The sequence below is a fragment of the Balaenoptera musculus genome, chromosome 13 (genome assembly GCF_009873245.2).
Source record: "Balaenoptera musculus isolate JJ_BM4_2016_0621 chromosome 13, mBalMus1.pri.v3, whole genome shotgun sequence".
Taxonomy (NCBI): domain Eukaryota; kingdom Metazoa; phylum Chordata; class Mammalia; order Artiodactyla; family Balaenopteridae; genus Balaenoptera; species Balaenoptera musculus.
The window spans coordinates 10,426,268-10,453,765 of record NC_045797.1 but is presented as its reverse complement, the minus strand read 5'-3'; the positions used below and the strand labels follow the sequence as shown (position 1 = coordinate 10,453,765).

Genomic DNA, 27,498 nt, shown 5'->3' with positions numbered 1-27,498 from the left:
GCTTGCACAAACGTATTAAAATGCTAAAGAAACTAGGTCTTAAAATGATTTTCTCCTTGACACAGGTGCCTTCCAGATAAAAACTTGAACTAACAAATCAGTTTGTGAAGTCTCGCCCCCACAAGTATAAAATATGTAAAACAACAAAATATTCATTTAAATAGTATTTCTATATTCTAATTTCTTAAGAAAATCAGATGGGAACCAGGGAATTCTAACTTCATTTAATGTTCTTAGTGTCTCTACCTAGTTAAAAAAAATTTTTTTAAGATATGCAAATTAACAATAGACCAGCAATTAGTAGTTGTAAAAAGGCCATTAGGGGGAAAAATTAAGCTTTCTTTTTTTTTTTTTTTTTTGGTAAAAAGGACACATTTTAAAGATCTGGTTACACACTTAAAATCTAAGGACTTTTGACCAAAAATTAAAATGTTCTAAAATTACTTTATAAATCAAATTAAAATAATTTAAAATTTGAATTCAAATGTATTTAATGCTCCTAGGACAGGAAAACTAATAAATTGTTTTGTGATTTAGGGTTTAAAATGTGGCTTCGCATCTTTTTCCTGATTTTATCCAATGTAAATACAAAGTGCAAATATGGAGTTTTAGTTCATGCAGACTTTGTTTTCTAAAGAGGCTAAAATGGTTGGAACTTCTAACATTCCTCCCCCTTATCTTATGGGTCAATTGGTATCATGATCTCAGCTAACATTTAGGTGTCTTTAAACCTAAACATAGGCCAGAACCAAGCGGCATGATTCAAACTGCGTTGTGATTTAAAAACTCGAATCTTTGTCAACTGGCTTGTGTAAATCACACAATATTGTAAACCACAAGGCCCTATAGGGTAACTTGCTTAAACTATATGGATACAGTGTCCAGAGTTTCACGCTTCTCTGACAAATCCTTGGTGTCAACAGGGAATCAACTACCCATGATTTCTTAAACATATTTTCTAAAATTACTAATTGAGTTCAGGGCATTGGCCTAATGCATATTGAGATAAATAGTCAATAACTTGCATTTACCTAAAGACATAAGGAAATTACCAAAGAAGTTACCAAAGAAATTAAGATGCTATGTCCCCATGGGTTAATATGTTTGTTCTTCATGACACCCAAGTGTCAATAGTTAGCAATTTGGGTGACCTTATAAACAAAGAAACACTGTTCATCTGAGTGTGTCCTGGGGACCATGTGTATCTTTTCTGGATGAGCAGGAGATACCCAAGTGTGAAGGCCTCACCAAGCCCGACAAAGACTCCTAAAAGCCCCTGCTCCTGGGTTTGCAATAGCTCATCTTGTAAGAGCAACCCAGGAATTCACGCTACAGGAGGAATCGCAGAGACAGTTTATAAAGCCCTAAAGCTTCATCAACATCTTCAGAGTCTCAATTCTCTAGAAGCAGCAGAGGTATTAAATCATCAAAAGAGAATTCTCAGAAACAGAGGGGCTGAGGTCTAGGAATCCTGGACTGACATGGGCCACCATCCCACCCCAGTTCTTCGAGTGGGAGATCCAAGGGGGCCCAGGTCCCGATCTCTCCTCCAAGTCCCAGAGCAGTGCTCCTCCCTGGAGGAGGTGCGTGGTCCCTGGGCCACGGCTGGCCCTGTCCTCGTGTTCCCCCGCTCACCCCCATGAGATCAGCTCTGAAAATTTAGAAACTTATAGAACAATTGGCAGGATCATTTCATGTCTGTTGGCTCTAATAATGAAAAATTGGGACTTGCGTTTTATATGTTTTTTTAATTTCATTTTTGTAGTTATTCATTTTTGCTGTATTTTACCCAAGTATACAGCTGCATGACAGGCTAGGAATTTAAAAGCTTCACTGCACTTCCCAAAGAGCTTGGGAAGCACGGTACTCAAGGGTTGTCCAGGCGCCCTTCCCCCACCGTTAGCAGAACCCTAACCCTGACATGGGATATCACAGTGCATCACCGCCAATCCCTAACGGGGGCACCAAAGCCATCTCTTCAGGGTCTGAGAAGCCTGGCTCCTGAGCCATTGAGCTGGGTGGCTGAAGGGACGTGCCCAGGGCTCAATGGAAGGCGCCTGTCAAACCCTGCTGACCTTCCATCCTGGATCCAACACCCTCATTGGAAGATGCTGGCATCACCCATTTAACAGTGTCTTGCCACACAGTTCTCTTTTCCCTGGACACTCATGTAAGTTCCAGAGAATCACTGTCATTTCCTTCTTCTCACACATGCACCGAATCCTAAAAAGCCCATGGCTCTGCTAGACTAGTTTGAGAGTCCTTGTCTCACGTAAATTTACATTCTATCAGACCTCCCACTCCATTTGGGTGTGTTTCCATCTAGACTTTTCTTGAAACTAGAGAAATGTGTGTGTCCTACAGTTTGGGGTGTATTTTAGTCATCTCACATCTTTCCCCACTGTTACCTCATCTTCACAGTCATTTTTAATGTCACCAGAATTTCCCGTTAAGTGACCCTCAGAATTTGGGGCAGCTTAGAGTAATGATAAAAAGCAGGGGCCTTGGAGTCAGATGGCCTGTACACGCTGCAGCTGTGTGGCTCTGGGCAACCAACCAAATTTCTTTGAGTCTCAGTTTCCATATTGACAAATGAGGACAACAAGACCTCCACCTCAGTAAGTCTGGGGAAGATCACAAACACACAACAATCATGACAGTGTCTCATGCGTGGCAAGCATGCTACCAATGTTAAACATGATTGACAGTAACTATCAACCACTAATACATGAATATTTAGGTGACTTTCAACCTTTCAAACGCTAAACGCAATTTAGATGTTTATTTATACAGCCCTTTTCCATATTTTAGATGAGCTCCCTAAAGCAGAATCCTGGGAGGGGAATGACCGTGTTACAAGGTGAAGGGCTTCTGGAAGGCTCATCACACGCTGACAACACACACCACGACACCCCTGTCAGAACACAGCGTCAGGAACCTAATTCCACTGTGACACTGCCAGCGGGGAATGCCAATATACGTTCTCAGTTGCAAACTTAAGAAAATGAACAAACATCCCATCACTTTCAGGAGCCCCCCACCCCACTTTTTGATGCACGGGGAAGAGGAACTTGAGCGGCCAAGGCTTCTTACCCACATACCCCTTCTGTCCCTCGTCGGAGATCCTCAAAAGGAGCTCCAGGTGGGAACTGCTGATGTCTGGCTCCACGACCTTGGCCAGCTGCCTCCACTGGGCCTCCTTCACCACAAACTCTGTGCCCACCTTGACTTTCAGAATGTTGAAAGCCTCTATCATTTTGTGACGCTTCAGGTATGCCAGTGTGCGAATCTCATTCTTGAAAAAACAGAAGTATGTTTTTTTAAGAGGAAGATTCAAGAAAGTCTTGATTTTCCACCTTAAAAATTTCAAGGCAATGGAAGAGTTCATCTGAGTGTGTCCTGGGGACCATGTGCATCTTTTCTAGATGAGCAGGAGATACCCAAGTGTAAAGGCCTCACCATGCCTGACAAAAACCCCTAAAAGCCCCCGCTCCTGGGTTTACAACAGCCTATCTTGTAAGAGCAACTCAGGAATTCACGCTACAGGAGGAACTGCAAAGAGAAGTCACCAATGGTTCTGCTAATTTGCAAGGTACCAAATCCCTCCCCGGCTCCAGGGATGGGTAGCTAACCCCCACCTGCAGAAACAGAACTCAGCTTACCAAGTGCAAATGAGGGAACCCCGGAAGGATAACCTGTGTGGTGAGAAACAGAGCAGCAGGAGGCAGACAGGTCCAAACTCCGCTCCGCCCAGGAGGAAGGGAGATTCCAGAAAGGAAGGAAATCAGGTTTGCTGCCGAGAGAGAGGGAGACACAGGAGAGGGAGAAGACAGATCTACCATTAAGTCAATCAAGAAAGAGAAGCGGAGGGGCAAGAAAGGCAGGGAAGTGACACTAGGCTAGAAGTGGTCAGAAAGAAGAGGTCCAGGGCAGGAGGGTCAGAGAGGGTTTGCCAGGAGCTGCCATCTGGCTTGACTGTGCACAGGGAATCTTCCAGACAAGGAGAACCCCCCTCATGTTACAATCGGCCACCTCAATGCCCACCCCTACTGCTCCCTGTAAGCTGAGTACATGGCTAGACCTTAAATTCTTTTCTTTAAATTGAAGTAGAGTTGACTTACAACGTTGTGCTAGTTTCAGGTGTACAGCAAAGTGATTCAGTTTTACATATACATATATATATATATATATATATATATTCTTTTCCATTATAGTTTATTACAAGATATTTAATAAAGTCCTCTGTGCTATACAGTAGGACCTTGTCGTTTATCTATTTTATATATAGTAGTTTGTATCTGCTAATCCCAAACTCCTAATTTATCCCTGTCCCCCTTTCCCCTTCGGTAATCATAAGTTGGTTTTCTATGTCTGTGAGTCTGTTTCTGTTTTGTAAATAAGTTCATTTGTATCACATTTTAGATTCCACATGTAAGTGATTTCATATGATATTTGTCTTTCTCTGTCTGGCTTACTTCACTTAGTATGATCATCTCTAGGTCCATCCATGTTGCTGAAATGGCATTATTTCATTCTCTTTTATGGCTGAGCGGTATTCCATTGTACGTATGTACCACATCGTCTTTACCCATTCATCTGCTGATGGACATTTAGGTTGCTTCCATGTCTTGGCTATTGTGAATAGTGCTGCTATAATCATGGGATACATGTGTCCTTTTGAATTAGAGTTTTCTCTGGGTATATGCCCAGGAGAGGGATTGCTGGGTCATACGGTAACTCTATTTTTAGTTTTTTAAGGAAACTTCATACTGTTCTCCATAGTGGCTGTATGAATTTACATTCCCACCAGCAGTGTAGGAGGGTTCCCTTTTCTCCACACCCTCTCCAGCATTTATTATTTATAGACCTTACATTCTTAATGGGTGCAGCTGTGTCTTCATCGCCTTTGGCTCCTCAGAACTTTGGTGTTGGGCACAAAAAACACATTTAAGATACGCTTGCTGACTGATCCATGCGGCAGAAGATTAATTTTCGAGAAGTGTTAACTAAAAGAAACACTTCTTGGGGGAGGGGCAGCAACAGTTCTGTCCAGCGCACCAGACCCTCTGGGAATGCCTCTTTCTGCCCAGAAGGAGGAAGTCAGAGGAGGAGGGTCACTGGGAGACCTGGCCTTGGGGTCGGGAGCAGCTGAGGTGCCCACAATGCACAGACTTCTCAGAGCCTGGACAGGCCAGACACCTTCAAAGTGAGGTTGGCCGAATCTCAGGCTCAGCCCACCACCCACTTCTCCTTAGCTGCGAACATTTAAGTTCTCCCCGACTTTCTACTTGCCCCGTGGTGGGAACATCCCTAAGCAAAGAAAAATTCATAACAGAACCAAAAGGATCTAACTCAAAAGGCTATGTCTTCCCTTAAAGAAAATGACCCTTGGATGAAATGTTTCTCTGTGCAATTAGTTTTACAATCCTAGAAAACAGCCAATGAGAGGCGTGCTCAGGTGGGTGACAGTGGGGCCCGCAGGTAAGATGACCCAGGTATCCAGGCAGATCCCAGAAATAAAACACGCTGCACCCCAAGCGCTCAGAAGCCTCTGCCCATGCAACACCTCCAGGAATTCTTCAGACATCAATCAAACAAGAAGGCACCAGGGCAGAAACTATTGGCTTTAAGGTATTTTTGCTTCTGTTAGAGGTGGGGAAAGGAGCTTGGAGAATATCCCCAACCCCAATGATACACAAAACATTTCCAGGAGCCATGAACTATTAGATGCATTAAGAGTGAGGAAGAATGGATGAAGAAGATGTGGTCCATATATACAAGGGAATGTTACTCAGCCAGAAAAAAGAACGAAATAATGCCATTTGCAGCAACATGGATGGACCTAGAGATTGTCCTACTGAGTGGAGTAAGTCAGAAAGAGCAGGACAAATATTGTATGATATCACTTATATGTGGAATGTTAAAAAATGGTACAAATGAACTTATTTATAAAACAGAAATAGAGTTACAGATGTAGAAAATAATCTTATGGTTACTGGGGGGAAAGGGGAAAGGGATAAATGGGGAGATTGGGATTGACATATACACACTACTATATATAAATAGATAACTAATAAGAACCTACTGTATAGCACAGGGAGCTCTACTCAATACTCTATAATGACCTATACGGGAAAAGAATCTAAAAAAGAGTGGATATATGTATATGTATAACTGATTCACTTTGCTGTACAGCAGAAAGTAACACAAAGTTGTAAATCAACTATACTCCAGTAAAAATAAAAAAAAAAAAAAAAGTGAGGAGCAAAGCCAGGACCTCTTCCTGCACATGAGGCTGGGACACACCGTCAGACCCACTGCAGACTGGCAAAGAACCGCCTGGCCCAGCAGAGGACAGCAAGGCACCAAACGAGCCTTCAGATTCACCAAAGCAAAAGGTAAATGGACACATTCAAATATTTAGCAAATGCATTTGCCAGCCTCCCTGCTACTGCACCCAGCCCGGCACCCTGACCCCCAGATCATGCATGTTACCTTTAAGTGCTTCCTATAATTGTTGTAGACAACGGCCAGAAAGACGGACATGAAGATGTAGGTGTTGATGATGATGTAGGTTATAAAGTACAGAGAATACCACCAATTGAACTCATAGGCAGGCATCCTAGAAGGAAATAATTATCTTTCATGGTTTCCCGTGCCCTGGGTCCACAGTGCATAGAAGGCTGACCGTAGGTGACATCCCACGTGGACAATCCATGTGCTCGAGGCACAGGAAAACATTCTCTCACTCTAACTCTCCCCCCAAACTGTGCTATGAGGCCTCAAAGCCATAATCATCGTCAGTGCTAAAGAGCTCGCTCCAGACTGCCTTCTGAAATTCTTAGAGCCTTAGAGAGGTGCCAACTTTCAAAGCAGGCAGGACCTTGGAGATTCCCCCATCCCTTCCTTCACAATGAGAAAATCAAAACCCAGAAAGGAGAGCCACTTGCCCAGAATTACAAAAAGAATCTGAACTATGGCTTGGAGTTATACTCAAGGCTCTTCAGGGACACCAGACTGCCTTGCTGGGGAGCAGATAGTTTTCTGTCCACATTGGGACAGTGAGAATGAAAAGTGCACCATTAATAATGGTGCCGGGACAAAAGGCATAAATTGGGATGCATGCTCACGCCACCTTCAATGGAAACTGGATTTTGTGCAGGAGGGGATGTTGAGGAGGGCAGCCTAAGGTTGAGGGAAAGATCCAAGAAAACACAAGGAGGGCCAGGAACTTCACCTTGCTCACTTTTTGCCAGAGCCAGGCCCAAGAGTGAGCAGGAACCCAGAACAAGTTGATGTGATGATCCTACACACAACTAGACAACAGAAAGTCCGCCCCTCTCCCGCAGTGCAGTATGGGAAGTGATGGGGGTTGATGTTTGCAGTTAGAATTCTATCTACACTCTAGAACCCCAAGAGCTATCTACTCAGGGTAGCACTGGTAAATAATCTTACCTCCATGAACAAGGCAAATCCATAATATACAGGACATTAGGGGGGAAAAAACCGTAATGTTTTTCTCCTAAATAATGTCCACATGTGTGGAGAATTGGCATTGGGAGAGCGGGGGGAGGTGACAACTACTAATTTTTACATTTCTTTCCTGCTTCATTTAGCCAGAAAACCACCTCAGTGCTTAGGAGAACAAGCCATGATTCCTTTACAAAAATGGCTTAGGCGTTTCAACTCAAGACTCAAAGAAGATTCCAGAATAGAAAGTGGGCTCAAATATTTAAGTTGTATCTCCAGAGATGTCTCCTGTTGCTTTCATTTTTTAAAACATTCATCTAAATTTAGTTTTCAGTAGAGTGGGTAGGCTGTCATTAGTGCCAACACTTTGCACTCTTCAAAAATTTTACAAGGGACTTCCCTGGTGGTCCAGTGGTTAGGACTCCGTGCTTCCACTGCAGGGGGCATGGGTTCGATCCCTGGTCAGGGAACTAAGATCCTGCATGCCGCACCGTGTGGACAAAAAAAAAAGAAAAAAAAAATAGTATACAAACATTTTACAATGAATATGAATAAACAGAAAATCACTTTTTTTTTTCTTACAGCTGCTTTTAAGAAAGTGAATTCTGTTACGGTAACAGATGTCCGTGAACACGAATTGGGGACTCACGTACATGACATCGGGGCTGTTTGCGGTGGTGACCAGCACGTAGAGCTCAAATGCTATGTCCAGGATGTTGGTGAAGTAGGGCGATCCTTGCACTGTTTTGAGACCCCTAAAAAGGAACCACAACACAGAGTGAAAAAAACCCATGGACATAAATGAAGCTGCGGTTCCGGACACACTTTTCCCCTTTCGAGAACCCTCCTGGAGTGCCTGAACCAGGAAGATAGCATCTAGTGACCGATTCTGCCATGAACGGGCTGAACTCAAACGTGGGAGAATTCTCAGGCAGAAACTTCCAGGGCAGCCTGCTCACCTATCCCCGAAAAGCTTCAAGGCCATGAGGGAGAATATCAACACGCTGAAGATGAACAAGAGGAAGACGTAGAGGATATCGGGCAGAGTGTTCCGGATGCTTCGAAAAGCCCTTCGGATCTGTGAAGACAACATTTCATTTCGTTTACGGGCAATCAGCTAATTTTCTGCAAAAACAAAAACCACACCCCCCCTTAGCAGATGCAAACTGGTATATCGAGAATGGATAAACCACAAGGTCCTACTGCATAGCACAGGGAACTATATTCAATATCCTGGGATAAACCATAATGGAAAAGAATATGAAAAAGAATGTATATATATATATATATATATGTGTATAACTGAGTCGCTTTGCTGTACAGCAGTAATTAACACAACATTGTAATTCAACTATACTTCAGTAAAAAATAAGTTTAAAAAAACACGCCCTTTTGTATCCTAAATCATATCCTTACCTGACGACTTTCAGGGAAATTAATTAGGAAGACTGGCCTCAAGGCCCTTGACCATCGAACTCCGTGGATGTTAACAGCTTCCAGGGACCCATAGGTGATCAGATCAATCAAGGTCAGCTGTGAGAGACACGGGACAGCAGTGTTGGTACGGCCAGAGGACAGAGGAAGTGACCATGTGGACGCATGTTCACTGACCCAGAAGGAGGGTCACAATACGTCATGGAAAAAGGCACGTTTCATAAACAGCATAATCTGGTTTCATAATAGAACATTAATAGCAGCTGTCATTTGAGACTTTACTATGTGCCATGTCCTCTAATAAGCTTTCCATAGATTATTCCGTTTATCTCACCACACCCCTAAAGTGGGCACCATTCCTGGATGGAAATGCTTGAGGCACAGTGAGGGAGATCACGTGGCCCCGGTCGCACAGCCAATACGGGGGGCAGACCTGGGACTGGAACGCAGGTAGTCTGGCGTCAGAGCCCCAGCGGTTACCCACACTGCTACACGCACCCACACTACATTGTACTTGACTTTAACTTTTCTTCGATTCTGCATATGAGATAGGTTTTCTAGCCCAGCAACGGGGTAGAAATATCTAGACTACAGAAAATTTTTATCATTGCTTATTAATGTCAGTTTGTGATCCTGAGGACAGGCAAAAGAAGAAGGACCCAGCGCAGTTTAGAAAAATACAAGTTAAAAAAGAATAATCTACCGTCATCAAAAGTGTTAGCTCAGTCCCTCTGGCGGCAAGGCATAGAGGATGGAGAGAGAGCCAACGCGGGGGAGAGAAGGACAGAGACACAGAAAGACGCTGCTGCTGGTTGCTGCACTGGGTGCCCACTGGAGGGAACCAGGGTGACTGTCCCGGGCAGCACGGATGGACAGATCACCAAGGCTTATGGTATCCGAGGAGGCTTCCCGGAGAAGGCAGTCCCTGACGTAATCTTAAAGCAAAGACAAAACTTTAAAAGGATAAAACCCAGAGAAGTCAAGAGCCATGGCAGGCAGACACAGTAAAGGGACTCTCGGGAAGCAGAGGGTCCTGGGGGTGGGGGCAGAGGAGAGCAGGAAGTGACCAGACCCCAGACCGAGGGCAGGTGGCTTTGAGGGCCAGGCTAAAAAAGCTAAGTCTTATTCCCAGGGCCTGGGGAATCCAGAAAGTCTTTCAAATAAGGGTGATGGGGGCAAAGGAGTGAGACAACCCCTGGTAACAGATGCAGGACAGATCTGGACGGGGCAACCGTGTCTCCTCATCCAGTTCACTCCATACACCTTTACGGAGCGCCTCTTACGTGCGGGGTGTTGTTCTAGCTCCAGAGAGAGAGCAGAGAGCTAGCTAGAGAGTGCCTGCCCTCAGGGGTGCATCCTCCGGCAGGAAATAGCAGCACTGACGTCAAGTATGCTCTTTGGCAGGTGGCGGGACCTGCTCCGGGGAAAACCTAGGTGAGGCGAGGGGCTGAGGGCACGCAGGGAGGGGCAACCAAACAGCACTGCGAGGAGGGAGACATGGGCGTGGGGAGGGACACAGAGCTTCAGCCACGACGAGGACCTTGGCTTTTTTCTGATGGGTTATGGGAAGCCGCTGAACGATCTGAAGCAGGGAGCACGCTGACTGGACTTAGGATTTGGGCTTGAAAAGCGCCTGTGAGCCCATCATATTCTAGGCTGCACGCTGGGCGTCTTAGGAGATGAGGAGGGACCTCCGACCCTGTCCTAGGAGGGGGCCATGTAGCAAAAAGGGCCACAAAAGAGGTGCCTGCTCTCCCGGAAGAAGAGCAGGGGTGCCTTTTTCTATTTTATATACTCTATTGTTTGGATTTCTCTTTCTTCCAAAAATAACCTCTCCCCGCACTTTTTATTTATTTTTTTACAGTTTTCCCACCCATCTCATTCTCCACCTTCCTGTGTCAGGTAACACTGTTTTCTGGACTGAACCCAAGCTGTGGTCACAGGTCTCATCCCAGACTGAGTGTTCTTGCACTCGTTTTTTTAATAATAGAAAGTGAAGATATTTCTAAAAAATAAGACCAGACAGATACTCTGTGTATTCTGAGCGTTCAGCAGACGTGTGAAGGGAAGTCGAAAAAAATAGAGAAAGGGCGAGAAAAGACAGTGGACATTCTAGGCCCAAGAGGCACTGCACACGGAGGAAGAGCATGCGGGGCAGCAGGCAGCTCGGGCGGCTGGAGTGGGGGGACCGCGTGAGGCACATTTGCAGGATGGTTGGGTTGGAGGGCTCAACAGTCTGTGGGGCTCACAGAGTTGTTTTGAGCAAGGGAGGGTCGTGATCTGAGGTGTGCTTCGGAGAATTAACCCAGCAGTGGCATCTCAAATGCATGTATCAAGGATCTGAGGTTGAGGTGAGTATGGCAGTTCCTGAAAGGGGAGACGGGGCTCTGGACCACACCGTGGGAACAGAATGGCGTGCAGCAGAGAGATAACGCGTGGCCACATCAGACCACGGCAGTGGTCCCAGTGGGGAGAGGGGGAAACGGTGCAAGAGGCATCCTGAGGCGTTTTGGGGAGGATGAGGAGGAGAGAGAACGGAGGGAATCCTGACAAGGAGGACTTGGAGTGAGTGATGGGAGATAAAGCACCACAGACCAATGAAAAACAGCTATGGGAGTTGTGGGATGAAAAGGGTGGGTTTGGTCCCTTTGAGTTTGAGTTGAAACACTGATGGGGAAACAAGTAGGTGGCCACAGAGTGAAGAAACTCAGAGGGGAAACCAGTATCAGCTACAGCCTGGGGGGCCCCTACCCACCAACTGTTCGTGGAAGCTCTGAGAATGGATGGCCCTCCAGGGAAAGAACATCAAGTAGAAAGAGCAGAGACGAGGACTCTGAGGGGGGTTAACTGGGAAGAACTGTGGTTCGGGCAGGCTGCCTGCTGTGCTGAGATGCTAATTATAAAGTACCCTCAGCTCATCACTGCCCGGGCCCCTCTCTCATCACAGCATTTCAGAGCACATTACCCTGCCTCACTTGGCATAACCTCTTAGCATATGTCCTTCCAGATTTTTCTATGGATCTCTAACACTCCTTCCTCTTTTCTTTTAACAACGATATGCTCCAACTGTATTGTAACCTGCTCTTTTGGCTTAATGGACCATAAGCATCTCTCCTTGAGAATAGACATGAAAGTGCATTTAAGGCCATTTTAACAGATGTGGGTGTACCATGTTTTATTTATTTCCTATTGTCAGGAAATCCAGTTGTTTCCAATTTTTCAATACTATGAACAACTCAGCCATGACCAATCTTGTGGCTAAATCTTTGAACACAGCCTTTTTTCCTAAAGATCAAGTCCCAGGATTGGAAATCTGGGAGCAAGCACATGCATACCTAAGGCTTTACGAAAAGAACTGCCAACCAGCCTTCCAGAAAGACAGCTTATTCCTCCCTCAAGTAGAGTGTGACGGGTTCTGTTTTCAATCTTGCTAACATTGTTTTATAGGCAAACACACGGTATTTTATTGCTGCTTTCATATGTAGTTCTTAAAGTTAAACATTTTTTCATATCTGCTATTATTTATTTCTTCTTTTATGAGATGCCTTCACCGATTTTGAGCACATTTTTTATTGCAGCTTCTGTCTCTTTTTTCTTTAATTTGGAAGTGCTCTTGATATGTTAAATAGTCACACTGTCATATTTTGCCCAATTTGTGCTTCAGTCATTGTGATCTGCTGGCAGTTGTGCTGATGGTGTTTGCTGTACAAACATTGTCATTATTTCTTTTTCTTTTTTAATTTATTTATTTATTTTTGGCTGCATTGGGCCTTTGCTGCTGTGTGTGGGCTTTCTCTAGTTGCGGTGAGCGGGGGCTACTCTTAATTGTGGTGCATGGGCTTCTCACTGCGGTGGCTTCTCTTGTTGCAGAGCACAGGCTCTAGGCGCCCGGGCTTCAGTAGTTGTGGCGCACGGGTTTAGTTGCTCCGTGGCGTGTGGGATCTTCCCGGGCAAGGGCTCGAACCCGTGTCCCCTGCATTGGCAGGCGGATTCTTAACCACTGCGCCTCCAGGGAAGCCCTGTCATTATTTCTTGAACCAACCCAAACCTACTGAGTTTCTCTTCATAGTTTTCTCTTCATAGTTTCTACCTTTGACCACAAACTCTCAAAGGCACCGTCATGAACACTCACCACTATGGTTACCATGATGCAGATGTTTTTCGTATCCTTCCAGAAAACCATCTGAGGAGTGACTTTCGCAAAGTGTACAAGTCTCCCAAAGAATGCAGTCAGACAGAGTACTTCTGCTATCGAGGTAGCCTGTGACAGACGAGAGAGAGGGAACCAGCGCCCTGCCGCTCAGAGGCATGGCTTAATTCTCTCTTACCACCCTGACCTCCGACCCCCCCTGACACCACCCTGTGAGCATTAGCAATGTCCCTTAATTTTACTGAAAGTTGCAGCAAAATTCCTTGCTGGTTGGAATGGTTTCTTTTTCTTAAGGGGAAACCTGCCCCTGAACCACAAATCCCATGACCCAGCTGGCAGGGCTTCCTTGGGGCGGGGGCTGAATCAGCAGGCAGAGGACCCCCGGAAGGCATTTCCTCAGAAAATGGGGGGGGGGGGTCAGGGATGGCAGAAGCAGGGGCAACCACTATGCTCTCAAATTCCCCACATTCATACTCAGAATAGACACCTAGAAGTTCAGTTTCTCTAATAATAACGCTCCGAAGATGTGTTTCGAAATGCCAGGTCGTTACTTAGACATCGCCGCCACTGCTGTGCCACTGCCTGTATTTGGTTGGTTAGAGGAAAGAACGGAGACCCCTGGGCCCACTGCAAAGTCCTGACCATCTCCTCCGTGGGCTCCAGGACATCAATTCCAAACTCCCCGCAGGCAGCTAGATTTGCAGGCTGTGTGTGTGGCCCATGCTTTGCCTGCCATTGCCAGGAGACAGTAAATCCTCCTGAACAAGGGCACTTTCCTCCATTCATGGGGAGAGGAGGATGGCAAAGTAGGACAAGATGGGGAAAGGGACAGTTTGGCTCAGGCTAGGAAGATGGAAAGGTCTGGGGTGAGGGTGGAGGGAATGAACTTCCTAAGGGACAGGAGGAAGGGGCTGGGTCTGGGCCCTGAAAGCAGCAGGTGGCACAATTCCCCCATCCCCACCCCGGCCCTCATGAGGCCTGGGCTCCGATATGGGCTGCAGCCCCTTCAAACTTTCTAGCTCTCAGCCTGTTCACCTTTCAGGGGCTATAAAGACTCACTGTCAAGGCCAGGCTTGCAAAAGGGCCTGGGGCAATCCCAGGACACCCTTGCTCAAGATAAGATTTTCTTGGTAATGCTGAATCTGGCCAAAGCTCCCCCGCATAATGCATTGGATTTTAGAGGCTTGAAGTACAAACACTGGCTGAAGGGACACTCTGGAACTCAGGCAGCCAAGCCCACGCTGCATGTGACCGATAACAAACAGAAAGGTGAGGACTCAGAGGGAGGCCATGGACTGAGAAGAGACCCTGTGGACCTCTCGCCTTGGCCAGTGCCGTGGGGAGGGCAGGGGGGGCGGTAGGGGAACCGACCCTGTCCAGGTTTGTGAATGCACAGCGCTGCTTCATCAACTTGGTGTTTGTTTCGAAAGTCACTGGGCTAAAAGTTTTCTACCCAGAGGCTTCATTAATCGGGACATCCTCATCAAACGGATGTGTGGAAGACCGCCAACTTTGAGCCCCCAAAGAACCACACTTCTGGTTTTCACCCCCTTGTGCAGTGTCCTCCCCTGTTGACTCAGGGCTCGGGCATGTGATGGGCTTTGGCTTTGGGACATCAGCAAGTGTGGTGTGTGAGGAGGCGGATGGTGCTTGCTCCCTGGGATGCTCCTTCTTGGACCCCACCCACCCACTGGGAGAAGCCCAGAGCATGTGGAGTGGCCGTGTGGAGGGGAGCAGGGGCACTCTGGTCCACAGCTCCAGCCAGGTGAGCTCCCAGCTGCCAGCCACAGATCTAGCACCCTAGCCAACATGAAAATCTACCTGGCTCAGCCCAGCCACCTGCAGAATCATGGGAGATAATAAAAGGCTGTTCTTTAAGGCAAGGGGTCAAGGAACTCTCTCTGTCAAAGGACCAGACAGTAATATTTTAGGCTCTGCAAGTTATACAGTCTCTTGCCTACTCTGAGAGGCAAGAGCCGTGTCGAGTCAAGAATTAATGTGAGCAGGTCATCAATTTATTACTTAGACTCATCTGGAGTAGCTGGGTAATTTGATGTATTACTTAAAAGCACCTATCAATAATGATTTATGACTATGAAAAAAGCTGGAAATGTGGCAAGTACAAGTCATATATTACACTATATTATGACATTGTCTACTCGGCATTAAATAAATATGCTTTTAAAACATCACTTGTCTGTTCAGTTTGTCCCTGTAGGCAGAGAAGACCAAAAACTGCCACTCCCTTTCCAGTGCCTACTGATGAAAGCATCAGCTCAGCGAGTAGGCAGAATTCTTCCAACCCCCCCAGCAAGAAAAATAAAACCAAATCCATACTTATTGAAATCTGAGGGGAAAAAAAAGGAAGAGGCATGGGACCCAACTCATCTCTGACAAAGTCTGGTTAGCCATTCTGTGCTGAATGCTTACCAAGAAAGGGAGCGGGAACAAGGCCGGTTCCTCAAAGAGGGCAAGAGCGAGGTCCACCCAAATGAAGAAGTAAGTGGCTGCCCGCATTGTCCAGTGGTTATAGAAATGGTAAAGTCTGGAGCAGAGAAGAATAAAGAAGGTTATAAACAATGAGCAGGAGTTAAACAGCACCCCCAAATCCCATCAGAAGAAGAGTAGTGGAAGGTAAAATACAAAGTCCCCTCTCTGGCCACCTTTCCTTTCAATTCTAGAGAGTGAGGGGTAGCATTTCATTGAGCGCACACTATAAAACACTAACAGAAAAAATCAGGGATATTATCATATCTCAAAGCACATTCTCTTAACAGTCTCAAGCTAGGATTAGCACCCTCCCCGTGGGGTGGTGGTGACCCTAGGATGTACTTTTAGAGGACTGATGCAGAACAAACCCTCATTAGAGTGACCTGTTACTACGTGGCACAGGAGCCTAACCGATTTCTAATGTGCATCAGCCCATCAGGGCATGGTGGACTCAGAGAGATCTCGCGGTCACACGGGTCTCTTCCCATCAGGGGGACAGTCCCACAGCATCCAGGCATGAGGTATTCACTGCTGCCTTTCAGGCACTGACACTCAGTCCTGATGATAAGAATTTTTTTTTTTCTTATCCTGAGCCATATCTTTGGTTTTAGTTCAACCCCTAGGGGGTTAGGGAGAAAAAGCTGAATTCCCATGAAAAGAACAAACATGTAAGTCGCGTCAAAAGGCAACAGAAAGGAAAAGGACAAGTTTTCTTTTCATTTAGGCGCCTCTAAGAGGACAACTATATCTAGGAGGAAAAGATGATGACGTGTTTTTAATTTGGATGCTTTATCTCCTGTCCTGGGTGTTATTTACTCATTTATCTGTTCTTAGTATATCTGTTGAATGCGTCCCTACCTGTGAGGTACCATGCTATTAGAACAAAAAAAAAAAGGATAGGATTTACCCAACTCTGTGTGCCATACCCTATATACTTCTCAAAATATTTGTGGAAACAATGCCTTCAGTTTGGGTTCAACTTCAAGAATATGAAGCGCTAAAGGAAAGGTGATTCTAGGTGATAGTTTAACACTTTAATTACCTGACAGCCTGAGGGGATGTTTCAAATGGAACGTTTCTGTTGTACTGAGCGTCAGAAACATAGGCAGCTGCCAGGAGAAGGTCCTGATCCTCATTGGGAGAAAGTAAGGGGAGAACAACAGTCAGAGTCGGAAAGGATACTTTACTTTTTCGTTTATAAGTACTTATTGAGTATAAAAGGAAACTCCTCTTCACCTCTCCCCTGGGCCCCACTCTCGCCAGACAGAACCAGCATTAATGGTACTGTATGTTCACCTCCAGATGTTTTCCTGAGCAATGAGAATCCTGCAGTGGGGCTGAGGCACAGGCATGCTTAACTTTCCTGAATTTAAATGTAGGTTCTCAGAGGAGGAAACGAAAACAAGAAAGCACTGAACAGTATATACAGATGTACTTAAATGGTGTATTTATACATACATATATAGGGTTATGTACACAAATATATACATACACACACACATACATATAAACATAAAATTATATTTAGGCTACTTGATAGTTGGTTAGAGGGATTTTCAAATTTAATTTTGACAAGTCAATTATTGCCTTTCTTGACAATTTTTGAACTTAACTCCTTCTCAAGGTATGACCTCATTCTATACATACACATAATTTTAAAAGAATAAAATTGTTTTCATACAACACAAAGCTTATTTTTTCACTCAATATATTCTGGACTTTTTTTTCATGACAATACTTATAGATCTAACCCATTCTTTTTAACAAATGCCTCTTCCTTTAGGTAGTTTCCCTTTTGCAATATATTTTGAACACAATTATATTGAATATTTTAATATATATTTATTACACACACATACTTTTGTACCATAGGAGTGTCTCTGTAGGATAGAGTATAACTTGTGGATGGAAGGTATGTCATTTTCTATTTTGATAGGTACGACCAAATTGTCTACCCCAAAGTTACGCATTTTATATGCCTCAAAATAGTACATGAATATACATGTTTTCCTGCTTCTCACCAACATTAATATGATTTTAAATGGTTGATAACATCCAATCAACCAAAGGGGCATCTTGAGATTTAGTTTAATTTGTCCATGACCTGTACAGCTGAGCCCCATTGGTGATGGCTCACACTTCTGATTCTGTATAAATTAGATAAAGAATACATACAAACAGACTGGCTATTTAGACCTCCTTATGTACTTCAGAAGGAAACACAACCTGATTCCAACTGATTACCGGAGTTACCTCCTCAAGACAGAGGACATCTTCCTGCCTGGACTGGTATGGAAATCTCTTACTGGTCAAGAAAGTTAATTTTGAAAATGCATGAAGTATTCGGAGAGGTCAAAAGATTCCAAATTTTATATTTAATTTTCATATCAAACACCCATAGTAGATATTTGTACACATAGTAGAACTGTGTTTCCTAAATTTATTTCATATTGCAACACTTTAAAAAATAAGTTCTATTGCATTAAAAACACAAACATTAGTTATTATGTCTTTTAATAGACATTTCACCAAAGAAGATATAAGGATAGTAAATAAGCACATGAAAAGATGCTCAACATCTTTAGTCATTAGGAAAAAGCAAATTTAAGCCACAATGAGATACTACTACATGTTCACTGGAATGGCTAAAAATAAAGACTGACCACACCAAGTGTTGACAAGGATGTGGAGCAACTAAAACTCTTGTTGGTAGGGATGGAAAACAGTGCATTTACTGTGGAAAACAGTTTGGTGCTTTCTTGGCCATTCCACTCCTAAGTAGTTACCAAAGAGAAAGAAAGCATACGTCCACACAAAGACTTGTACATCCAGCCCAAGAATGTGGCTTATGTTAGACATGCCATTCCAAAGTTGCACTGGTATATAAATGTTCACAGCAGCTTAATAGCCAAACACTGGAAACAACCATAATGCTCTACAACCAAGTGAATGGATAAACAAAATGTGATATATCTGTACCAGGGAATACTACTCAGGAATTAAAAGGAATGAATCACTGATAAACGTAACAAAATGAATGAATCTCAAAATAATTGTGCTGAGTGAAAGAGGCCAACCCCTCCCCCCTCAAAAAGAGTACCTACTATATGAGTCTATCTATATAAAATTCTAGAAAATGCAAACCAATCTATAGTTCCAGAAACCAGATCAGTTACCTGGGGACGGGGCACTTGGGAGGAGGAGGAAGGGGATAGAGAGATGAGGCATGAAGAAACTTTTGGGGGTGATGGATACATTCATCACCTTGAATGTTGTGTTAATATCACAAGTGTATTCATATACCAAGGCTCATCAAACTATAGACTTTAAATGTGTGGCTTAGTGCATATCAATAATAGCTTAATAAAGCTTTAAAAATTGCCCTCCAGAAAAGATAACGGTTTGGATTCAAAACTGATGTGGAACAATAATCCCACAGGTGAATTAACTGCTGTTAAGAACCCATCACCTACTGATTCATGTGCATTCTCAGGGCTGGTATGGCAATTCTTAAGGGCAGTTTATTAAAACCGAAGAAGCATCATGTAAATGTGTTAAACACTTATCACACATTTACTTTTACATACTTAAAAAATATTTTAGAAATATAGTAGAAAATCTAATATCAATTATTTTTCCCTGGAACATCTTGAACATTGAGGAACACCAGAGTTCCCCAGGATATGCTCAGAAATCTATTTTAGGTATAAAATGCCTAGCATCAGCAAGAGTTGATTTTTTTTTTTTAAATGAACACATGTTAATTTTAAGAAATTTTCATTAAGCCTCAAAAAGATCATAATGGGACAGCAAAGAATTCTGATATCAAGGTTTTTTAAAAAGAATATTTAAAGCAAAATGTCTCAAAGGCACTACTGTTCCCAATTTTAAAAGATGACGAGGGAATTCCCTGGCGGTCCAGTGGTTAGGACTCCTGCTTTCACTGCCAAGGGCACAGGGGTTCGATCACTGGTCGGGGAACTAAGATCCCATAAGCCGCACGGTGTGGCCAAAAAACAAAAAAAGCAAAAAACAAGCAAAAAAATATGATGGTACTAATATCTACCCCAAAAGATGGGTATAACAGACCCAGCAAAACAGTTTGTCCACAAACACGAACAGGAAAAACATGCTCACAAGCAATTCCTCAGCCAGCCGCGCCCTGGGGGTTACCTCCCTCAGACCCCACCCAGACTCCCGGCATTGAATCTACAAGCACCACAGCACCCCATCCAATTGCCCCCTTGCCAGCTGAACTTATGCCTGTCACGTTTAAATACGCTGACACTTTCATAATAGCTAATTTACCTTTACAGTAACGTTTCAAAGTGTTCCCATTCTTAACAGCTATTACGTTTCTGACAGTCTGTCTCCTTTTAAGATCTCATCTGCTCTGTCTTCTGGTTCTTCTTGTCTTCCCTCCCTCCATCCCGTTTGTGTACAACTTCTAAGTCTCCTACCCATTTTTGCTTGGGAAGAAGTACTCTCAACAGGCAAACTTATGGTAAATGAGCATTCTCACTTGTATTAAGGCCATTTGTATCTTCCCATAAAATGAATTTTTTTTCATCCACCCCAAGAATGTGGCTTATGTTAGACATGCCGTTCCAAAACTGCACATACTTTTCAAGTTTACATTAGAACCACTGCCCATGTCTACCATGAAAATGGCAAAGACCAGTTATCAGGCGTTTCCCCAGATGCAGCTGATAAGTGGCTTTGTACATCAAAACAGCAGCCCCACCCTAGGGGAGGCCCTGCTGACCCCCTGGACAGTAGATCTCACCTCCGAGGCACAATACAATCACCTTCAGAGGTTTTGCTTGTAAAGATCCTGTTGCCCAGACCAGTTGCATCAGAATCTCTGGGAGGTGGGACGCAGGATTGAATTTTTAAAGTTCCCGGTGATTCCAACGTGCAGTCAAGACTGAAACATCACTGGTCTAAATATGGCCATTTTACTACTGCTTCTCATAGGTTTTGTATTTTCTTGGCACCCTGACAATAACTGACTTCTCCTGATTTTCTTTTTCTCCTTTTCTCAGAGCCGTGACATTTCCTTTCCGCTCCCCAAGACTTAAAAACGTATTTAAGATGTTTGTGTTTTCTCCTTCCACGCTCCCCACTTTGCATGCCTTCAGTCTGAAGAAGGTGAATAACTTAAATCCCTCCGGGTGAGAGGGAGGAGATCGTACAAGAGGGAGGGAAAAATGGATTCCAGAAGCTCTGGCGGACAGCAAGGAAGTGTGGGAATAAACAGCTGTAAGCTCCAGATACCTTTAAATCAGGCAACAGGAACCTTGACAAAACTGAAGTTGTTGATAGAAGTGCTTTGAAAAAAGCCAATATGACTTGCTTAGATATAGAAGAAAATTAACATAACTTAAGGTAAAGAGAAATTACCATAAATTTCAAGTAAAAAAATTCTTCCCTGTCTCAGTTTTTCCCTGTGTCATTACAAGCACTATACCTTCTGTCTGTCTGTCTGTCTCTGCCTCCCTTCTTTCCTCCCATAGGTTATGGGCACTCTGATGTCCAGAATACAGTAGGTCATTCTTTCCCATGCACCCCCATTCAAAAGCTTCAGGCGACTTCTCTTTGCCTGGAGTGCCCACGGAATCAGATGTCAACCCCCTGGCTTAGCACTTAGGGGCCTCACAATCTCCCCTCTGTCTTGGATCCCTCACTTTCCCTGCAGGAACCCCCTTCTCTGGCCCAAATTCGTGGACTGACTGTCCCACTCCCACGCCTGATCCCTTGCTCGCCTAAAACCAGGAACATCCTTTCCATTTCCCTTCACGGGGACCCATCTCAAATTTCACTCTCTCCACAAGGGCTGCCCATACCAGCAGCTTCCATTTCCATATGGGAAGACGGCCAAGGGAAGCTTGTGAAGTATACGGTGAGCATTCCATACAAAGAAATGGCTGCTGAGGGTAAGCTGGGCATGGCAGCCGAGGCAGGAAGGGTGAGAAAATAGGGCGCCGCTCGGTGTGGGTATAAACACCTCATGTCCCTCTGTGCAGAAAGCGACAACCTCCCGGCCAAGGGCAGCCTGAACATGTGTTTTCTTTGGCCCAGAGAGCGCTTTCTGGATGCTGGCTACTGAGTCAATTTTCTTAAAAACTGGAGCAGACACAAAAATGTGAACTTCTGGTTTCTCTTCAAAAGATCATAACATCTGGCCACGTTGGGTTGTATTGCAGTAAGTTTTTGTAACGCACCCTGATATTCAGTCTCCTGAGCAAACGCTTATTATTTTCCCCAATTCTGTGGGTCGGCCGGGAAGTCGTTCTGGTCCGGGCCAACTTAGCTGGTCTCTATGGTCATCTGGGGCTAGATGGTCTGGAACAGCTGCACTCACACATCTTGGCCATGTGCATCACACAGTCCCAAGAGCCCCAAAACACGGTGATCTAAGAGTTGGATGAACAGGTTTAAGAATAAGAACATTCAAAAAGAAGCACAGGAACATTCAAAAAGAAGCACAGGAAGTATCAAGTGATCTAAGAGTTGGATGAACAGGTTTGAGAATAAGAATGTTCAAAAAGAAGCACAGGAAGTATCAAGAGGTGATCACATACAGTCACAAAGAAACAGCACAGGACACTGGCTCTCAGCCTTGGCTGCACTTTCAATCCTTGGTAGCTTTAAAATTGCTGTTGCCTGGTCCAGACCAGGCAACAGCAATTAAATCAGAATCTCAGGGTAGCCACATTTCTAAAAGCAGGTAATTCTGACCAACAGTAAGGCTGAGAATCACTAGCATTGGATTATTTCTTTTTCAAAGCTGAAAGTGTTGGTCAAAGTACCAGAATGGGTGGCCATCTTAGTAGCAGCCAAAAGAAACTCCAGGCAGAAAAGGGTTCTAAAAAACTCCTTGAAAGGAGAGGGTGGAAATGCATTTCAGGTGACTAGGCAGTTTCTTATGAAGTGACCCCAAACTAACTTTTAAAAAGGTTAACCAGGTCATACTGGCTACCCAGTGTCCAAGGTCAGAGCTTCAGTTTAATGACTCAATTGTCACTGTTCTGCTGAGAACTACCTGTTGGTACCAGGTTCCTCACCTGTTATGCCTGCTCCCCTGGGGGAGGTCTTTGAAAGATACTGAGACATAAATAGCTGGCCCTTGCAGGCATGCATTAAGCCAACGCTTCACACAGGACTCAGCCAGGACCCTGGGCTGTTTTCAGACCTCGCATTTCTTGAGGTCTCAAATTATTAGTTTTTTACATTCTTCTCTTATTTTGACAAAGAAGCATTAAGTACATACAGAGAGAGACATGGACAGTCTCAAGCTAAAAAGATTTTCTTGCCATAGAAGGTGGGTGATCACCGTCAGTTCCATCATTTTTGCAGAATGAGGGGAGCAAGACCTGGATTGGGTCAGAGCTGGGGACCGAGAATCCTTTCCCTCCTCTCCTTGAACTGCTCTGCCCTGCTTGTTCCCTTAAGGGACAGGGACATGGTAGAATCCACCTGTTGGAAGTGGCCAAGCCCCTTCGGGAGGCCCGCAGGCCAGGGAGCAATGACCGGGGCAGGGCTTTTTCACCCCACACATAAGCCTGCCCTGTGGACCGTCTTGAGCAGGCCGCAGGAGCCATACTGGCACAGCAGCCCAGAGCTGAAGGGGCCACTCAAGGAGAGGAAGACAGAGCTACAACACCCTCCAGCTCCCACACACTGGCACAACCAAAGGAAATGCAGCACACATGAAAAGCCTACGTGTGCCAGGCACCGTGTCCTGGGCCTGAGGGACAGGGTCTTCGAGACTCCTCCGAGATGGGAGTGATTTATCACTGCCACTTTACAGAGGGGGAAACCAGAGGCTTTCAGCGTCTTGCAATTCACAGCTAAAATTTCCTGAATCAGAGCCGAGGCTCTTTCCATTGGAGCCTTGCCCCCCTCTCCACTCTCTGAGTTCTTATCCAGCGAAAGGGAACAACCCAAGAAGGACTCTTGAAAGCCCCAAGTCTTCCAAAGCTCAGGCTGTCGGAGGGAAAGCAGAGCTGGGCGACTTGTGCAGCGCGTCTGCTTGGCCCGCAGGGATCGGAAGAGCCAGGGCTGCATCAGCACTCCCAGCGCCACATCCTGCAGCCTTCTTCCCGGGCGTTTCCCTGCAGCGGGACCCTCGCTTGTTTTCCCGCCGCCATGGAGCGCCGTGCGGCGGGCACGGGCCACCCAGACCCGGGGGCGCGCCACACGGGGACAGGACCCCCAACACGCAGCCCGGGCCCCGATTCCAGCTTGGCCCCCGTCCCGGGGAGGCGGCTCCGGGCGGGCCTCTGGGTGCAGGCTTGACAGCTCCCGTAAAGACCCTAACGTGCGGGGTTGCGGCCTGAGGCAGGGCGCCTCTGCGCTCCAGCGGCGGTGCGCTTCCCGCACCCGGAGCGCCCAGAGGACGCGGAGGACCCAGAGGACTGAGGAAGCCCGGGGGCGGAGGGGCTCCGCACCCGCATCCCCGCCCCGGGGCCCTCGTTCCCCCCAGACGGCGCTGGCTGGGCCCGGGGTCGCTCTCCACCCGGGAGTCCCGGGGACGGCGGGCGCGGAGCCGGGAGACTCTGCCGTCGGCGCGCGGCCACCAGCCCTCGGGGCGCCCTTACCTCCAGGGCGGGCGGCTCCTCGGGGGACGACGGGCGTGGGCGATGCAGCCCAGCGGCTCGGTGGGCCCCGGGCATCGCGGCGGCGGCGCGCGGGGCGGGGATGGGGGAGCGTCGGGGCCGCGGGCAGCGGACTCTGCCCTCGGGCGGCAGCAGGCCCGGGCTCGGCGCTCTCCGCTCGGCCCTTCACGTGACCGCGGCGGGGCCCCGCGGGCGGAGGACTGGGGGCGGGCGCGGCGGGTCCCTGGCTCTGGCCCCTTCCCGTCCGGCCTCCGGGCTCTTGCTGGAGCCGGGGGCGGGGACGTGGTCCAGCCGGGGGCGGGGGCGGGACGCGGATCCGGGGGGCCCGAGGCGCAGGGGATTAGAGGCCAAGCGGGCAAAGGGTCCCAGCCGTGTGCCCCGGGCGTGTCACTGAACCCGGGTTTCTGTATCAATAAAATAGGAACAAGACCTTCCTCCCAGGGTTGTCTCGAGAATTAAAGGAGTTAATATATTTAGTGGCTGCCACTGGCAGGTGCCCAGTAAATGATGGTTTCCTCCCCGTCCTAGTAGAACCCCCTGGAGAGCTGGGTGTGGACCCAGAGAGAAGACTCCCCGGGGCAGATGCCTCCGGGGAGGGGGTTGCGACCCCTCCTCCCTTCCCCCAGTCCCAGCCTGGACAGGAACTTGGGGTTACAGAGCTGCTGAATTTTTGAAAGAAAGCAGAAATCTAGATTTTCATGAGGATGTTCCTGATTTTTATTAATGTTAGTCATGAATTTAAAATAATGATAATAAATACTTGCAAGCCAAATCTTAGATGGGCTTTGGCCTGTAGGGCAGGTGGTCCTCAGCTCCTGTACCAACGAACTTCACTGACACCTCCCAGAGGACGAAGAGGCCAGGCAGGTAGGGGACTGGCCCTGGTCACCGAACAGGAGGCATGGTGTCCCTCTGGGTTCATTAGAACCCTGTGCTTTGTACTATTGGATGCCAAGGTCCAGGTCCAGTACCGTGGCAGACAGAATTATCTCCCCTGCCCCCCGCCCAAATTCCACATCCTAATCCCCGCGATTGTGAATCTGCTACTTTATTCCTCTACAGAGACTTTACAGTTGTAATTCGGGTTACTAATCAGTTGACCTTAAAAGAGTGATTATCCTGGATGATCTAAATTGACCCAGTGAAATCACATGAGCCCTTAAAAGCAGAAGAGGAAGGCAGAAGGGTTGGTGAGAGATGAAACTCCGGGAAGGACTCAGAATGCTACTGCCTTGAAGACGAGGGGAACTACAAGAAACTGAATCTGCCATCAATTTGAATGAGCCTGGAAGGGAATTCTTCCCAGAGCCTCCAGAAGAGAACACAGTGCCTTTATTTCAGTAGTTTGAGACTCAGAGCATAGAATCCAGCCATGCCTTGCTGGACTTTTGACCACAGACTGGGAGCTAAATGGATGTTCATTTAAGCCCCTAAGTTTGTGGCACTTGGTTACACGGCAAGAGAAAATGAATACAGGACACTGGCCTTTCAATGCCAGATTCAAGTTCTTGCAGTGAGGCTGGCCTACAATGAGAAGGTCAGGTGGCCCCAGTTCCTTAGTAGGCATGCCAGGCATTGCATTTGCCACCATCCACCTCCTCTGGTTGTTCCCTCTCAATTCCAACATCACACCCTCTGGGAGGCCCTTCCGCAACTTCTCCCAGCCAGTAGATCACTTCCTCTCTGTGTTCCCATGCTCTTCATGAAAACAACCACATGGTACCTCAGTTCCTCTATTTATATATGTTGTCCTGCCCCACTAGGCCACAAGCACCTGGCAGAGGTGGGGCAGGAAACCTTCATCTTTGTATCCCCAGCTCCTAGCCCGGAGCAGGCACGTGGTAGGTAAGTGAAATACAAAAGCAGAATTCATACCAGCTTGTAGCCGATGACCCACGTCTACAGGGTGTCTGAAATAATTACTTCTTATAACTGTTTATTGTGTGGATTACCCTAAAGCTCTCTGCATGCTCTTGAGAAAAGACAATGATTCTATTTCTATCCAAAGTCGTGACTTATGGAATGGTTGTTTTACAGTGGGGTCTTTTAAAATGGCTTTTCTTTGATACAGTGTAAATGTGTGCATTGTAAAGAGTAGAAACAACTAATCAAAGATAACCGTGGTCAGTGAGTTTAGGCGAGCATCCTTCTCCACATCTCTCTACCTGCACACACTTTAACACGCATGTATGCAGCTCTGTGCAAATGAGATTGCATCCCACCCTGCAGACGCTGCTGACCTTGACCTTCTATCTACATCCTTCCTACCCAGGAACCCAGAATCAGGCCAGGCCTCCACCCATCTCTCACTAGAGGATAATTATACCTGGTTTAGGCGAATCCAAACGGGGTGTTTTCCTGGCAACAGTTACCAAGGAGAGTATGCGACTTAAGGTAGCTCAACCTGACTAAAAAGAAGCGATGGGCTTAAGAAGAAAGGTTTCTTTTTCTCTCTCCCCTCCCCTTCTCCTATAAATGTAAATTTTTTAAAACCCAAAAAACACGGATTCCTAATGGCCACTGGCAACGATCTTGCAGCCAGCCTTGGGTAAGGATGATTCTGTGAACGTCAGAGCAGAGAGATGCAAGCATCCAGGTCTCTGAGGGCCTTGGCAAGAGGTTGCTTTTTGGTACTTCCATCCTTAGAACTGTCTAACCTTTGCACTGAGAATTATGTGAGCTATATCATAGGACTCAGGAGACAGAATGTGGTAGATCTGTATGGCTGACAGGAAAAAATCTGCAACATAGTACATGGTGGTAGTACCCTGCATGGAGTTTGATACCTATATTTTCTGATAAATGAATAAAATATTTTCCTGGAAGGATACATCAGGAAACTAATCAGTGTTTACCTTCGAGCACACAGCTGAAACAACAAGGGGTAGAAACATGAAGGGAGAGGGACTTTTTCCTCTTATTTTATACTTTTCTATAAGGTTTCATTTTTCACTGTATTTCTGTATTACTTTTATGTGTTCACACATGGTAAGAACAACAGGGAGGTGGGATGCAATTTAATCAGCAATTTTGTCTGTTTCATGAAAAAAATATTTTCTGTAATGGAAAACATTACAACTCTGGTCCTTATGTCTGAAAACGCCTGTTCCTGGCAGCACCTCTGCTGGTGGGGACAACACACCTCCGCAGGGTGAGAAGGAATCCAATTTAGAAAGCACAACCTTTAGAGGCCAGTTAACACAAAGCACACCCTATTACAACCCTTTGAGGTACTGTATTGGTTTGCTAGGGTGGCCGTAACAAAGTGCCACAGACTGAGGGACTTAAACAACAGAAATCTGTTTTCTCACAGTCCTGGAGGCTAGAAGTTCA

General features: G+C 46.0%; 1 protein-coding gene across 2 annotated transcripts in view; it reads right to left on the bottom strand.

Annotated features, from left to right (window-relative positions):
- LOC118906439 (two pore calcium channel protein 2-like) overlaps positions 1–24,271 on the bottom strand; it is a 38,864-nt gene extending 14,593 nt beyond the window's left edge. For both annotated transcript variants that reach the window (XM_036873982.1, XM_036873984.1), the window contains exons 1-9: positions 24,148–24,271; positions 16,587–16,675; positions 15,485–15,599; positions 13,037–13,165; positions 8,887–9,003; positions 8,430–8,548; positions 8,124–8,225; positions 6,496–6,622; positions 3,094–3,295 (exon numbers count right to left, since the gene is read on the bottom strand). In XM_036873982.1, the coding sequence (XP_036729877.1) occupies positions 3,094–3,295; positions 6,496–6,622; positions 8,124–8,225; positions 8,430–8,548; positions 8,887–9,003; positions 13,037–13,165; positions 15,485–15,599; positions 16,587–16,675; positions 24,148–24,222 (1,075 nt within the window). In that variant the 5' untranslated portion in view covers positions 24,223–24,271. The remainder of the gene's footprint in view (positions 1–3,093; positions 3,296–6,495; positions 6,623–8,123; positions 8,226–8,429; positions 8,549–8,886; positions 9,004–13,036; positions 13,166–15,484; positions 15,600–16,586; positions 16,676–24,147) is intronic.
- Between the last annotated feature and the right edge of the window lie 3,227 nt (positions 24,272–27,498).